The sequence below is a fragment of the Triticum dicoccoides genome, chromosome 4B (assembly GCF_002162155.2).
Source record: "Triticum dicoccoides isolate Atlit2015 ecotype Zavitan chromosome 4B, WEW_v2.0, whole genome shotgun sequence".
Taxonomy (NCBI): domain Eukaryota; kingdom Viridiplantae; phylum Streptophyta; class Magnoliopsida; order Poales; family Poaceae; genus Triticum; species Triticum dicoccoides.
Window position 1 is genome coordinate 317,115,937 of NC_041387.1, and position 14,769 is coordinate 317,130,705.

At 43.8% G+C, this 14,769-nt stretch overlaps 1 protein-coding gene across 7 annotated transcripts in view; it reads right to left on the reverse strand.

Annotated features, from left to right (window-relative positions):
• LOC119296046 (1-phosphatidylinositol-3-phosphate 5-kinase FAB1B-like) overlaps window positions 1-9,753 on the reverse strand; it is a 41,762-nt gene extending 32,009 nt beyond the window's left edge. For 3 of the 7 annotated variants that reach the window (XR_005144696.1, XR_005144695.1, XM_037574459.1), the window contains exons 1-9: window positions 9,329-9,753; window positions 6,681-7,343; window positions 5,678-6,418; window positions 5,296-5,449; window positions 4,871-5,215; window positions 3,523-4,491; window positions 3,091-3,422; window positions 2,840-2,963; window positions 2,523-2,678 (exon numbers count right to left, since the gene is read on the reverse strand). Coding sequence is in view for 5 of the 7 variants with exons in the window: in XM_037574459.1 (XP_037430356.1) it covers window positions 2,523-2,678; window positions 2,840-2,963; window positions 3,091-3,422; window positions 3,523-4,491; window positions 4,871-5,215; window positions 5,296-5,449; window positions 5,678-6,418; window positions 6,681-7,288 (3,429 nt within the window). In the remaining 2 variants the exon portion in view is untranslated. Of the gene's footprint in view, window positions 1-2,522; window positions 2,679-2,839; window positions 2,964-3,090; window positions 3,423-3,522; window positions 4,492-4,870; window positions 5,216-5,295; window positions 5,450-5,677; window positions 6,419-6,680; window positions 7,344-9,148; window positions 9,236-9,328 lie in introns of all 7 variants that reach the window. The other 4 variants (XM_037574462.1, XM_037574461.1, XM_037574460.1 and 1 more) reach the window with 4 other exon arrangements.
• Between the last annotated feature and the right edge of the window lie 5,016 nt (window positions 9,754-14,769).

The following is a 14,769-nucleotide window of genomic DNA, read 5'->3' on the forward strand; positions in this document are numbered from 1 at the left end:
GCTTTCGACAATCTATGTTCATGTTATTACTGTTTATAAGTATCTTCCGTTGTTCTACCTGATAATCTTAACTTTTCCGTTGTTCTATGCTGTAGTCGACAAGGAGGCCTACCTGTGATGCCCGTGCAGTTGAAGATATTTGCAGGCCAGCCTATGATGTCAGGTTGGAGGCCTACCTATGATGTCAGGTGGTTGTACATGGAAATTTTGTGGGATAGTTTGCAGATTGGGAGTTTATGTTTTTCTCCGTTAGCTTTTAAGATTGTTGTAGTTAAAACATGAGATGGAAGCCTCAAATTGAATACTGTGAGCTATGTTACAAATTAATAGTAGTGGCTATCTTCTACATCAGCCTCTGTTCAAATAGTCTATTTTGTATGTTTGTTCAGGGAAGTTGATTATCCTCGCATACAACTACCCTCCGCTCAGAAAGCCTCAGATTGAATACAGAGCTATGTTGTCAAAGATTAGAATGCATTATTTCCATAGAAGTAGGATTATTTGATCCTATTCTGATATATTTTAATGATTATATTTGGATGGGCACGATGTGGTGCAGGTCCCGCCGATTCTGGAAACACACGGTTGAATGGAATCCAACAGAACCAATGCTGCAGCTATAGCATCCTATATTTCGTGATACATGTTCAATTCAGTGATGACAGCTATATCATCCTATATATTCTTTCGCTTGCATGGTTCCCTTCCATTGATGTTGTAGCTGGTAAGTATAGGTATGAGTGGACTAAGTGAGAAGAGTATATGATTGTAGGTTGCAACTTGCTAATTATGCGGACGTGTTCATGTGCGCGTGTCATTATTAGCTAACATCTCTTCTTTTTTCTCATAGTTGCATCACTGGAAGGTGGATCAGGGTGCACTGTTGATTTTGATTGGCCCGAGAGAAATCAGGACACTGCGACAGGCAACCTTTTGCTTACTAACCTCAAAAATATTTGAAGCATAAGTTTCTAACTACAAAAACGATCTCATAACCTTGCCTGTGACATTGCACCTATGATGAGGAGTACGGCAAATATTACAAAAAGAACAAATATAATTTGTGGTAGCAGAATTACATTTAGTACTGAATATTTGATTGATGCTCCTTGTTCCGTATGGAGCGAAGTCTACAACCTTTATATCTAAAGCAGTTTAACTTTGATACTAGGCAATGGGTATGCTGAGCTTTGCCACTTTTCTGAAGTGCGTTGAAATAGGAGTTCCAGTTCTTGATTTTCAGTTAACTGAAGATGAGCGTTTGAGGAAAGAGGAGAGGGAGGCACGGGAAGCAAAGAAGGGGAGAAGGGAGAGGGAAAAGGAGAAGTTGCTCAAGAAGAAGAATATTAGAAACGCCTTGCCAGTAGGAATTTCGTTGCAATGTTCTCATGGATTATTGGATGACAGTCTTCCTCTTGATTATTTTTGTTTTAGGTAAGTTCACGATCACATGAAAAATATGTGATGGATACATGGAGTTTTGTGGGTAACCTGAATTATTGTACCTTTTTCAGATTTTTGTTTGGAATTAATATTCAGTACAACCATTGCCAAAGTATACTGATCAACAGATCAGCTTCTAAATCATTCGTCCTTTGTCAATGCTTTGTATGACGGGTTCAGTAAGATGATGGCATGCGATTAATATCTTGTTGTTCAGGAGGTTTTGACCACATGAAAAATATTATTTCTTGCCAATGAAGATTTGCATGTTTGTACACCTACTTTGTAGTAAGTTGCCATATTCAGATTAATTGTTGGACTACCAGGGGCGTGAACTGCTAACAGATAGTGATGATCCCTGAGTCTATTATAAGTATAATTTTCGTTTGGTATCTTTTTTATTGATTTTTCTTTATGATAATAATTGAGAAATAAAGAAGCATTGTAGCATATCAAAATATTACCATACTACCAGATATATCTATTATATTTAGTCATTTCCTTTTTGGGTAGACATGTGTTATGTTTCTTAACATTTTTTTATTTGGACTTAATTTGAACATGCAAAGAGGGGACTTGGATGTCTGTCCACTCTAATTTGACTCTGTGAAGTTTCGATTTGGATATTTGTATTTTCATTGAGACTTATAATACATTCATCGAGCTACATGAAAAACTAAGGGAACTTATAACATGACTACAAAAGAATGCTAATAAGTGATCCCTAGGTAGTAGCTCCATATGTTATGTATAAATGGGTTGATCTTTCATCTTGTTTGCACCTTCTTCATTTGTTCATGTCAGTTATTTTGCCTCCACATGAGAAACATTATTATTGGCGATATATCATGTATATGGATGAAAAACTGTGTAAATATCAAATCATATTTTGATAATTATTTGATGATAAGTGAGACGTGCGTTGCACATGCAAGCTTACTAGTGTGGTATAGTTCAAGCCATCTGTCCATGCCGTTGGAGCTGTCTATAGTGGTGTGACTTTTCCATGTGTTGGAATTACAATTAAGCTCTACTTTAATGGATATGTTACAAGAATGCGGTATCAAAAGGCAGCGCACCTCAAATTCTAACTTTTCCTTCCGAAACATGCTTTCAAGTTCAGCAATGTAATTGGTACATTCCACATTGAGAGAACTGCAGTGAGCCTTTTTCTCGGAGATCAGGTGTAAAGTACGTGATACTTCATCAAACAGAACCTTTGCCCGGTCAATAACCTGTCAAATTTGATCAAATGTCAGCCATTGAGCTGAAAACCAAACAGTTCTATGATAGCAAACTATTAAAAATGAAGAAATAACTTTAACATGTTTGACGAAGGCAGAAACAGACGCATTTTTTATGCAAACCAAGCCTACTATTGCTATACGGTACACACCTCGTTTACTTCTTTCTGTATCCAGTCCAAAGGCTGGTGAGTAAAATAAAGTTTATGAGGTGGTACATGGACTGAATGAACATTAATAGGTGCATATCGGAAGCAAGCCACCATTTTTCCAAACCTATATAGAGAAGCAGATTATCAGAAACCAAGATGCCCAATCTGTTATAATGTATGGTGCCTACTCACTATGAAAGTAAACTGAGATTAATTCAGTTTGGAAAGGCAAACATCTGAACACAGCTTACCCATAGAACCGAAGGCAGTCCCTATGGAGAGAATGACCACAACTGGCTACCCTACTTGCAGCTGCATGATTTGAGAAGCTAAGCTCCAAAAATTTACCAAGTGACAAACCCCAAGCAGCATCAGACATGACAATCCTATGAGTAGCTGGTGGAAATCCATCACTCCAGGGGCACTTTAGACACCTATGCCACATCCAAATTTTTCCATCCCGTTCTCCTGGCAAAACAACATCTGCAAGTTTTCTAACTGATATTGTTAGACTCCCCTGGCGATGAGTGTAGCAATGGACATGAGCTTCAGGTGGCTTATCACAGGATCGGCACTGATAGCCCTGTATAAATCATTGTAACTACTGTGAGACATGTGAAGAATAGAAACGAAGAAGTTAATGAGATTACACATACAGGAAATGAAAAGGAAAGGGAGAAAACCTGATCAAACAGGTAGTCACGCAAAAACCTTCCTAGAGGCTTGTCAAAGTTACCATAATACTTGATGCGTAACAACTGGGAACGCTCACAAATAGATCTTTTCCATACACAACGTATGGACAAAGAGACTAAGATGCTCTGATGGTCAGAAGGCACAATTTCTGTCTTATTTGATGTGGCATCATGTCCTTGACTGGTTTCTTGATTTTGCACTGCAGGACTAGACATTGGTTGCACTACCAACAAATTATTAGCATTGACCATTCTCACATTAGGCAAAGCATTTGAACCCTCTAATGGCTCCTTGAGATTAGAATAATTAGTAATATTTGTGCTGACTGCAGATGTGCTCTGATGATGGTTTGTGTTGATTGAATCTGCTCTCACTGTCTTACCATCTGAACTGGTTGGATAATCAGCATGGTAATCACTAGAATACACACACTTTTTTTCTACAGTAGAATATATATGTGAAGGATCCGTGGGTACATGCGTAGTGATTGAAGACATGGATACAGAATCTGCAGTTGCAGTCACCTTCTCTAATTTATCACCATTACTGCTGTTAGAGCTACAACCACTGGTACACAATTGTCCAAAAGAATGAGAGTTGGCCTTTTGAGAAGTAAGGCAATCACTGTCTACTGGTGGTTCAACCACAGCTGTTCCACCTGGGTCAGTTGATATAACAATGTCTGTGTCCAGGTGCTCAAATCTATCAGTTGCCTGTTGGCTGTTGGAAATATTAATTGTGAAACCTGGCACCGTTGAAATAGAGTTGTCTACAGTAGATCGCTTATGTGGTAAGGTTACAGTCAGTGGAGACCTCAAGGGAAGTTCTGGCAGAGTAGCACCTTCATCTGCAAGGAAAGATGTTTCTAAGGCCAAGTGATATGCTGCAAATATGCCATACTGGACAACATGCTTAATTTTCTTTAGCTCATCCATGCTGCCACCTTTCAACAGAACCTGCAGGTCACATAGGGTAAAATGATATTTTCAGGAAGATATTATGTTCCAATGTTTCATGCAAACAAACTGGAGGATGACAGAAAAAAAATGTACAGATATTTTATGTATCTTGCTGAAAAATAAAAATAAAATGCTCTGAAAGCCACCATCTCAAATAGGATGACCTTTTTTTAGAGAGAAAAATGTTAATGTTTTTTTTACACTATTTGGTTTGCAATACACAAGCAATGGTGATAAGCAAACAAGTTATTGTTACGACTTATGATCACCCTAATCCTAAGTAGCACTATGTCTCTTTCTGTAAATAAAATAGTAAATACACTTTTGGAGCTCAAGTGTCCAAGAAAAAATAACAGGAAGTAGTTATATCACTTACAGTGCAACCTAATGGCTTTGCGCATCCTTCAAAAAACATCATGTTCTTCAGCATTTTCTTAGTCTTATTACCCGAAGTCACGGAATGTTCAATATGTTTGTCTACATGAAACAACTCACAATAACCAAGTTTCTGAGATGGCAAGAGATCAATGGAAGGAACTATCTGAGCACCTGTGCAACGAGCTATACGCTGCAAGAGGGATTGCTTAATATTTAAAACTAGTGATATGTTCTTTTCTAGAAGCAAATCTTGAGCATAGCGAGAAACAGTATTCTCGACCAAAAGTAGGTTAGGTTTTTGAGCTACAATCTTCGCAACCGCCATTTTAAGGTGATCTGTTTCCTGTATATCATAGAAAAATACATGTAAGACCAATGCAAGCTTAAGATTGCATAACAAGAAGCATGAAAAGATTCATGAACCTGCTGGAGCAATGTGTCAATACTTGACAGCTGATTTGTAACTCGATGATACTCAAGAGCTCCAGCAAGTAGAAGAAGGCGAGGTTTTTCTATTCTGGAAGTCATGCGCCTATGTGCGACATTCTTCTTACAGACTACTCCTTTCACAACAGTGCTGAAAGAAAACGGAGACATGTTTCAGATAATATTCAAACTGTTATGTCTCGATGTAGCATCAAAGTCAACACTGTCCAATGCTAATTGACAGGATGAACAGGATCACCATTTATTGAATGTAGACCCCATAAGGGGGGAAATATTTACAGATAGAGCTTCATGAAGTGCCAACCAGGATCTCAATTGTAGCTACTTGAGTCTAATGTATAAACAAGAGATATCTCACCTTTCACTTCGGTGTCCACTTGCTAAACACTTAACTTTGACATATCCACCAGGATCCATGCCACCACCTTGGCTTGTGTCTGGTCTGAGGAAGTTTGCAGCTTCCCATGATACCGAAGTAACAATCTCCAACCAACCCATGTCATCACCTTCCTCTAATGTGATATTCTCCACCTGCAACAACTGAGAAATCAAAGCCCTGAAATGTCCGTCAACAACATTCTTCATTACTTTCTTGTGTTCTTCAGTTGAGCGGTCTCTACTTCGAAATTCTCCACTACCGAAGCTACTTGATGATTGAAGGTAACACCGTCCACCATCAGATACAGGCTCATCATCGTCATCGTCGTCATCAAACAAATCAGTTTCTAGCTCATCTTCTTTATCTTCTGGTTCTGGAGGAATCCAAAAATAATCATTCTTCTCAAAATCCACTGAATTTGTATCGGCAGTTTCCAGAGCATAAATGGACGACGCAGCCCCGCAGTCTGAACTATTATCAAGTTCTGGTTCATCCTCCACTTTGGTGACTGGCAATGTACTGGGGAATCCGTGGTCAGCAGCACAAGCTGATAACTCTTTTGGAATTACATTTACTTCAATAGTCTTTGATATTGTTGTATTGTACGATGCACTGAACTCATCAAACTCAACTGAGCGGAAGTATTGGTTATTATGCTGTTCATGTTGCACCTGCCTGTCAGAGAAGTAAGCACCAAACTCTTCATCTTCGTCGTCACTCCTGAAGAAGAATGTGACACCACATGATGAGGCAGGAGTTTTTCAAGCAAAATAACTTGTTAATTAGTCAAGTACCACACAAGTACAATTTCATCTTTAAATCTTAAGTAAACTAATTTTATTCCTTTTCTGAAGCTACACTCATGGTATAAGAAAAACATAGTGCATAATATGATATAGCGGGGTATTTAAGGAGAACAGACAATACTACACTACAATTTAACTGGGTAATGTTATAAGATATGAGGTCTTATTCAGAATACCTGTTCGTGTAATAGCCAAACTGCATCAAGGTAGAGTCATCTCTGTTTGAAATAGTGGACATACTTATCTCAGGCACATGGCTGTCTTGCATACTGTGGGAAACTTTGTCTTGGGAAAATTTGGGAGGGACAGGACCAATGCTGGAAGCATGAGCCACATGCTGATAATTTCCAGTAGAGTAAGATGCAGCTGGTGTGCTAACACTATTAATGGTGATAGTTGACTTTGTACTGAACAGGCTCGCCTCAGACAGGGAAGGACTGAGCACCGGCAGTATCTGTTTGACAGCAGCAATTTGCTCTTGCTCCCATTGCTTAAAGCAAAAGTTGCAGACACGAATCCTGTCCCCCTCATCATCGCTTTTATCAGGGCCACTTGGAACTGGGACGGAATTCCCTGTGCACTTACCACAGAATATGCGCCCACAACGACGACAATGGTGCCTTCGGTTGAATATGGTGAATTGTGCATCACAGTCATAACACACTCGGCAACTATGATCAGGCATCCAGAAGTCCCTCGAGACATTGTCTGGTTTCGACCGTCGAGGCAGCCATGATGTCAAAAGCTTAACTACATCAGCAAAAGTTTTATCCGAGGCCTCCATGGGTGGCTGCAATGGTACCACCTTGAAGAAATCCTCATAGTTGCATCCTCATCTGCTGCAAAATAATAAATGTAATCAGAAATGCACTCAATATGACATAATCCCTGACAAAGAAAAGAGTTTTGCTCAACAACACATGCAGTCAAACTATTTGAACTTGGTGGTAAAAAATTTGAAAATATTATAATTATTGTTAGGTAGTGCATATAAAGTGCAATAGAAATTGGTCGTCGAAAAGTATTGTTTTGTATAACATGTAGATAATGCTGCAAAGACCCATTCAATCCTGTAGACAGTGAGTTCATTCACGTATTGGTTAAGTCTGGCTGTAATGTCTATTGTGGGAGTCCAGACGCAGTGTAGCGCCGACATTTATTCTAGACACTTTATCTAAGCCTATTTTCTATTAAATTAATAAAATGAATCTAGGCTTTCCCTAAGAAAGATCTTGCAGGGAGAACTATCTAAGAGCATCTACAGCCGAACCTAGCAAAATCCCCCCCCCCAAACATCCGCGGATGCGCCCAGGCGCGTCCACGAACAATGATCGGTCAGCACTCATTTTTGGTCCGTTGCAACCACATACCTCAAACTTCACTCCTCAAATCCATACTACATCAAGCAACACACAAAAGCTACGTAAATACATGCTATGTAGATAAACCTAGCCTATCATCCGAGATGTACACGACGTCCGTGCCGGCAGTGCCGAACGGACCTGCCACCTAGCGGATCGCCGCCTCCCGCGGTGGCTATGGCTCCTTGTCCGCGAAGTTGCGTCCACCTCCGCCCGTCAGTCGTGTATGTAGCGGCGGTTTGCCTCCACCTCCGCCTCCGAGCAAATGGGAGTCTAGGATGACCTCAAACTCGCTCGGCCATGCCGAATCAGGCTTGGACAACCGAAAGCGCCGGCTCCGCCTCGCCCTCCTCCTCTTCCTCCTCCATCGCAGCGTCCAACGCCTGCTCCTCCTCCTCCTTCTCATGCTTCAGAGAGTCCGGAGGCAGGCCGGCTGCAAACCGAGCGGGGCGGCATGCCTGTATCTGCTCTAGGAGCAGCAGTCGGCATTCCGGAGTGAGCATAGCGTAGGTGGTTATCCACTGGTGGGCGATAGCTACGGATGGCGAGCTGCGAGCGGATGGGAGGGAAATGGGATGCGGCTAGGGTTGGGGGTTGCTGTCCGGCTTAAATAGCCGGACTTGGGCCCTCAGGCGGCGTGCTGGGGCGGCGCCACGCGGTGCCATAAATGTATCCTCACCGCCCTCATCGAAAATCGGACGAGATGCCCGTCGGACCGATGGGTTTTGGGGTGTTTCCGCATGGGTCCCTGCAATCAGTCCGACGTGGCGGACGCGCGGCCTCCCCCTATCCGCCCCAGATATGGGCTGGATATGAGGAGTGCTGGTCAGCCCGGCCATATGGGACCTGTATGGGGTTTTTTGACCGATCAGTGACCGGGTCGTCCGCCCGGGCGTAAAGGGGGGGTTGGGGGAGCCCAGCTGTAGATGCTCTAACACAAATGTTCTATTAAAACTAAATTATAATGTGTGCCTTGTCCACAATATAGTACGGACACCCACCACCAAAAATATGTTTGCATTTGTAATGCAAAAAGATTTTTTCACAATGGACAAAATAGCAGGAGCATGATAAACTAAAACTGCTGTAAGTTATCGTATGGCTAACATGGTATTTTACCTCCAGTTTTAGAATTCCATTACTAAGTTGTCTAAAGATACATGCTCTATTCCACGGGCATACAAGGAATCAACAATACATACAGAGCACAACAGTATAAGCACCTAGGAAGAATCGACAGGTTTCAGTATACAGTATCTAATTTGTTAAGATATGGCACTAACAATCTAGGATATCATGCCTCGCTGCACTTAGGCTGTGTTTGGCATTGCGGTAGATTAGCCAAATCCTGTTTCCCCACCGGCTTTTGCCTATTTTAGAGCAACCGCAACTTCAGCCTTAATTTAACCCAAAAAATTAAGCAAGTGAGATACTGAATCAATAATACTGCCGGGGGGCTATACCTCATTAAGACTACAAAACTGATCAGAACTAGCACCACCAGGGCCGTGGCAAAAATTGCACCGGAATCCGCATAAGGGCCTCCAAGAGAACCAAGATCAATCAGGTGCCGCCTACGAGAAAACAAAGTATGATATCACCACAATATGTCGCGCCCCGCGCCCGTGTTGCGTTGAGGCGGCGGGGCCCGGGCGGCAGCGCTGCTCGCGCCGGGCATTGGCGCCGGCGACGCCGGGGCCACACGGCACGAGACGGCGCGCCGCGCGATGCAATCGGGAGCCCGTTTAGCTGCGGTGCCGTGTAAAGGGCGGTGCCAGAATCTGATCGGGATGGGACCAGAAGATCGATCTTTTGGTTCGCGAATCCGCGGAGGAGAGGAAGAGAGACGAACGGGGAGAGAGAGAAGGTGGGGAGAGAGTTAATTTATATTTCTATATTTTCTGTGATATTTCTTCAATTTTGTGGTTTTGTTTTTCGCATGTGGGGCGTGAGGGTGACAGGGCCGGGAGACGAGGAAGTCGCGGAGGGCCCACAAGGGGCTCTTGCGAGTTGCGAATCTGGCTATTTTTTTCTAAATAATACCCCTCCTTCTCGTCTATACCTACCTGCTAATTTTTACCTTTCTCCCTAATAATAAAGCACGGATTGGGTCTCCGGGTTCACCGTCACAATGCGCTTTCTTCTTCCCATGAATTTACGCTTTCAGTTTTTTTCACCTAATATTATTTTCCACATCCAAGGTGGTACTATTTTAACTGTGTATACTAAATTCAACATGCAGTCCGTTCGTAGAGCCTCGCTCGATCTTTTCGCACGCAGCCTGGTCCTCGCTTTACTGGGCCCAGTGGGCTTCCACAATCAGCCTAATAAAAATAAAAAAGGTGCTCATGTGTGATTCGAACACAGGACCTCCAGTTCCATCAAAAAGAATGCAACCAGCCGAACTCCGTCCTGTTTGCGTTAAAAACCAAGGTTTCTTATCAAATAGTTAGTCCCACCTCGCTTCTTTGCACTAATCATCACCAATTTAAATATGGACGAGTTAAACAAATCAATAAGTAGCCTTGAGACTTATACAGAGAGATAATGTCGAAGAAGAAGGGCCCTGCGGAGGGAGAGGACGAGGAGGGCTGGGTGATGAAAGCACGGGGAACAAACACATGGCTGGCGACCATGTTCATGAAGACGGCGAGGAGGACCATGTCACCCTGCAAGCACAGCAATATACATGGCTGGCGACCATGTTCATGGAGACGGCGAGGAGGACCATGTCACCCTGCAAGCACAGCAATATACATAGAGCAATGGAAGCTACCTCCTAGCTGGAACCACGGCGGCCGGGGCAGGGTTTGCGGCAGCGCACCATGGGAGGCGGTCGTGGGGTGTGGAGGTGGGAGGCGGTCGAGCAACAGAGGAGGAGCAAGGGCGCCATCAGAAGAGGGAGTCGGAGAGACACCATGGGCAGAGGCAACAGGAGCTGCGTGGCCGGGAAGAGAATGAGAGGAGGAGCGTGGAAGGAGACGACAGTCGGAGGAGAGTGGAGGTCGGAGGGGCAGCGGCCTCGCCGGAGTGGCGGACGCGCGAAGCGAGGGGCACTGGGCACTGCCCGCCCTCTGTGCGTGTGTGTGACGGCACTGGGGTGGAGATGGGGGATCGAGAGGCTGGAGGGGATCGGACTAGGTTTAGAGACTAGAGTACCGGGGTGGCTAGGAGTTAGGTGGGCTTTCCTGCGAGGGGTTAGTCAGGCCCAAGTAGTTGGCCGGTAACACATCAAGTGTATTCAAATTTTGTGGTTGAATTTCTAGAGTATGCACATGGTATTCCTTCTCAAAAAAAAAGTTAACATGACTGAAGTTTGATTAGTAAAAGAGTCTAAATCTAAAAATTGTCAGTGGATCAAAATTTAACAACTTAAATTTATGTTTCAGAGTAAATAATAATGGTATGAGTAATAAAACATTAATTTAATTATGTGTTATATAAATATAATTTTTGAATCATGCAAACATTAATTCTTTATTTTAAAAATGTCCATAAGTTCTTAATGTTTTCAATTGTATACATCCGTAGACCAAAAGGATGTAATTTTAAAAATAATATCAAAGTGATTTTGTTAGCCAGACAAAAAAGTTACATAATATTGAAGGTTGTAAAATTTGATGGTATGCACTATGAATTACCTGTGAGCTATTTATTATTTTTGGAATGAAGTTATGTGGGAAAACACACTCTGCTTAGTTTTATCAGTATCTATGTTGCTCGCGTGCATTGTCTTGGACACGGCGACCATTGTCGATGAGAGGGGAAGGGAGGTTAAAAGGTGACATAGGTGGGCATCAGGTTAAAAAAGAGGTGTGGACCTACGAAGGCCTTAAGCCATACTTTTTGGAATACACACATGTGATTGTCTCCCATTGCAACGCACGAGCATTTTTTTGCTAGTAATAATAAAGAGAATTGGGTTTCTGTCGTACGTCATTGGCATTTTTACAGAAAAGCCCCTTTATTTCGGAGAATTCAACCCGCAATCCCTGTTTAAGTGAATCTGATGAAACCATTTTCACAAAAAACACCCTGCATCTGCCGGCGTCCGCCGCCCGACCGCACACAGCGCCTCCACGCGCGGGCTCGCGCTCAAGCCTCCCCTCGCTGGCCGGCCACCGGAGCGCCGCGGCTATACCAAACACCTTCTCAATCTACAATGTACTTTCCAAATCAAACAATGGAGTGCCCGGCACGGATTTGAGTTGTCTACAGCATGGAGGATGAGAGAGTTGACAGAGAGAGAACCGAGGTTGCTTGAAGACCTGCGGCAGGAGTGGAGCCAGCTGCGTAGCCCACGTTGTTGGGGAACGTAGCAGAAATTCAAAAAAATTCCTACGTGTCACCAAGATCTATCTATGGAGAAACCAGCAACGAGGGGAAGGAGAGTGCATCTACATACCCTTGTAGATCGCTAAGCGGAAGCGTTCAAGAGAACGAGGTTGATGGAGTCGTACTCATCGTGATTCAGATCACCGATGATCCTAGTGCCGAACGGACGGCACCTCCGCGTTCAACACACGTACAACCCGGTGACGTCTCCCACGCCTTGATCCAGCAAGAAGAGAGGGAGAGGTTGAGGAAGACTCCATCCAGCAGCAGCACAACGGCGTGGTGGTGATGGAGGAGCGTGGCAATCCTGCAGGGCTTTGCCAAGCACCTACGGGAGAGGAGGAGGTGTCACGGGAGGGAGGGAGGCGCCAGGGCTTCAGGTATGGATGCCCTCCCTCCCCTCCACTATATATAGGGGCAAGGGAGAGGGGGGAGGCGCAGCCTTGCCCCTTCCTCCAAGGAAGGGGTGCGGCCAAGAGGGGGGGAGGAGTCCATCCTCCCCAAGGCACCTCGGAGGTGCCTTCCCCCTTGAGGACTCTTCCCTCCCCAAGTTTCCTTGGCGCATGGGCCTCTTGGGGCTGGTGCCCTTGGCCCATATAGGCCAAGGCACACCCCCTACAGCCCATGTGCCCCCCCGGGGCAGGTGGACCCCCCGGTGGACCCCCGGACCCCTTTCGGCACTCTCGGTACAATACCGATAAAGTGCGAAACTTTTCCGGCGACCAAAACAGGACTTGCCATATATAAATCTTTATCTCCGGACCATTTCGAAACTCCTCGTGACGTCCGGGATCTCATCCGGGACTCCGAACAACATTCGGTAACCACATACAAACTTTCTTTATAACCCTAGCGTCATCGAACCTTAAGTGTGTAGACCCTACGGGTTCGGGAATCATGCAGACATGACCGAGACGTTCTCCGGTCAATAACCAACAGCGGGATCTGGATACCCATGTTGGCTCCCACATGTTCCACGATGATCTCATCGAATGAACCACGATGTCAGGGACTCAATCGATCCTGTATTCAATTCCCTTTGTCTAGCGGTATTTTACTTGCCCGAGATTCGATCGTCGGTATCTCGATACCTTGTTCAATCTCGTTACCGGCAAGTCTCTTTACTCGTTCCGTAACACATCATCCCGTGATCAACCCCTTGGTCACATTGTGCACATTATGATGATGTCCTACCGAGTGGGCCCAGAGATACCTCTCCGTTTACACGGAGTGACAAATCCCAGTCTCGATTCGTGCCAACCCAACAGATACTTTCGGAGATACCTGTAATGCACCTTTATAGCCACCCAGTTACGTTGTGACGTTTGGTACACCCAAAGCATTCCTACGGTATCCGGGAGTTGCACAATCTCATGGTCTAAGGAAAAGATACTTGACATTAGAAAAGCTTTAGCATACGAACTACATGATCTTTGTGCTAGGCTTAGGATTGGGTCTTGTCCATCACATCATTCTCCTAATGATGTGATCCCGTTATCAACGACATCCAATGTCCATAGCCAGGAAACCATGAATATCTGTTGATCACAACGAGCTAGTCAACTAGAGGCTCACTAGGGACATATTGTGGTCTATGTATTCACACGTGTATTACGATTTCCGGATAATACAGTTATAGCATGAATAAAAGACTATTATCATGAACAAAGAAATATAATAATAACACTTTTATTATTGCCTCTAGGGCATATTTCCAACAGTCTCCCACTTGCACTAGAGTCAATAATCTAGTTCACATCACCATGTGATTAACACTGACAGGTCACATCACCATGTGACCAACATCCTAAGAGTTTACTAGTGTCATTAAACTAGTTCACATCATCATGTGATTAAGACTCAATGAGATCTGGGGTTTGGTCATGTTCTGCTTGTGAGAGAGGTTTTAGTCAATGGGTCTGCAACATTCAGATCCGTATGTACTTCGCAAATCTCTAGGTCATATTGTAAATGCTGCTTCCACGCTCCACTTGGAGCTATTCCAAATGGTTGCTCCACTATACGTATCCGGTTTGCTACTCAGAGTCATTCGGATAGGTGTTAAAGCTTGCATCAACGTAACCCTTTACGCCGAACTCTTTATCACCTCCATAATCGAGAAACATATCCTTATTCCTCTAAGGATAACTTTGACCGCTATCTGATGATCCACTCCTTGATCACCTTTGTACTCTCTTGCCAGACATGTGGCAAGGCACACATCAGGTGCGGTACTTAGCATAGCATACTGTAGAGCCTACGTCTAAAGCATAGGGGACGACCTTCGTCCTTTCTCTCTTTTCTGCCGAGGTCGAGCTTTAAGTCTTAACTTCGTACCTTACAACTCAGGCAAGAACTTCTTCTTTGACTGATCCATCTTGAATACCTTCAAGATCATGTCAAGGTATGTGCTCATTTGAAAGTATTATTAAGCATTTTGATCTATCCTTATAGATCTTGATGCTCAATGTTCAAGTAGCTTAATCCAGGTTTTCTATTGAAAAACACCTTTCAAATAACCCTATATGCATTCCAGAAATTCTACATCATATCTGATCATCAATATGTC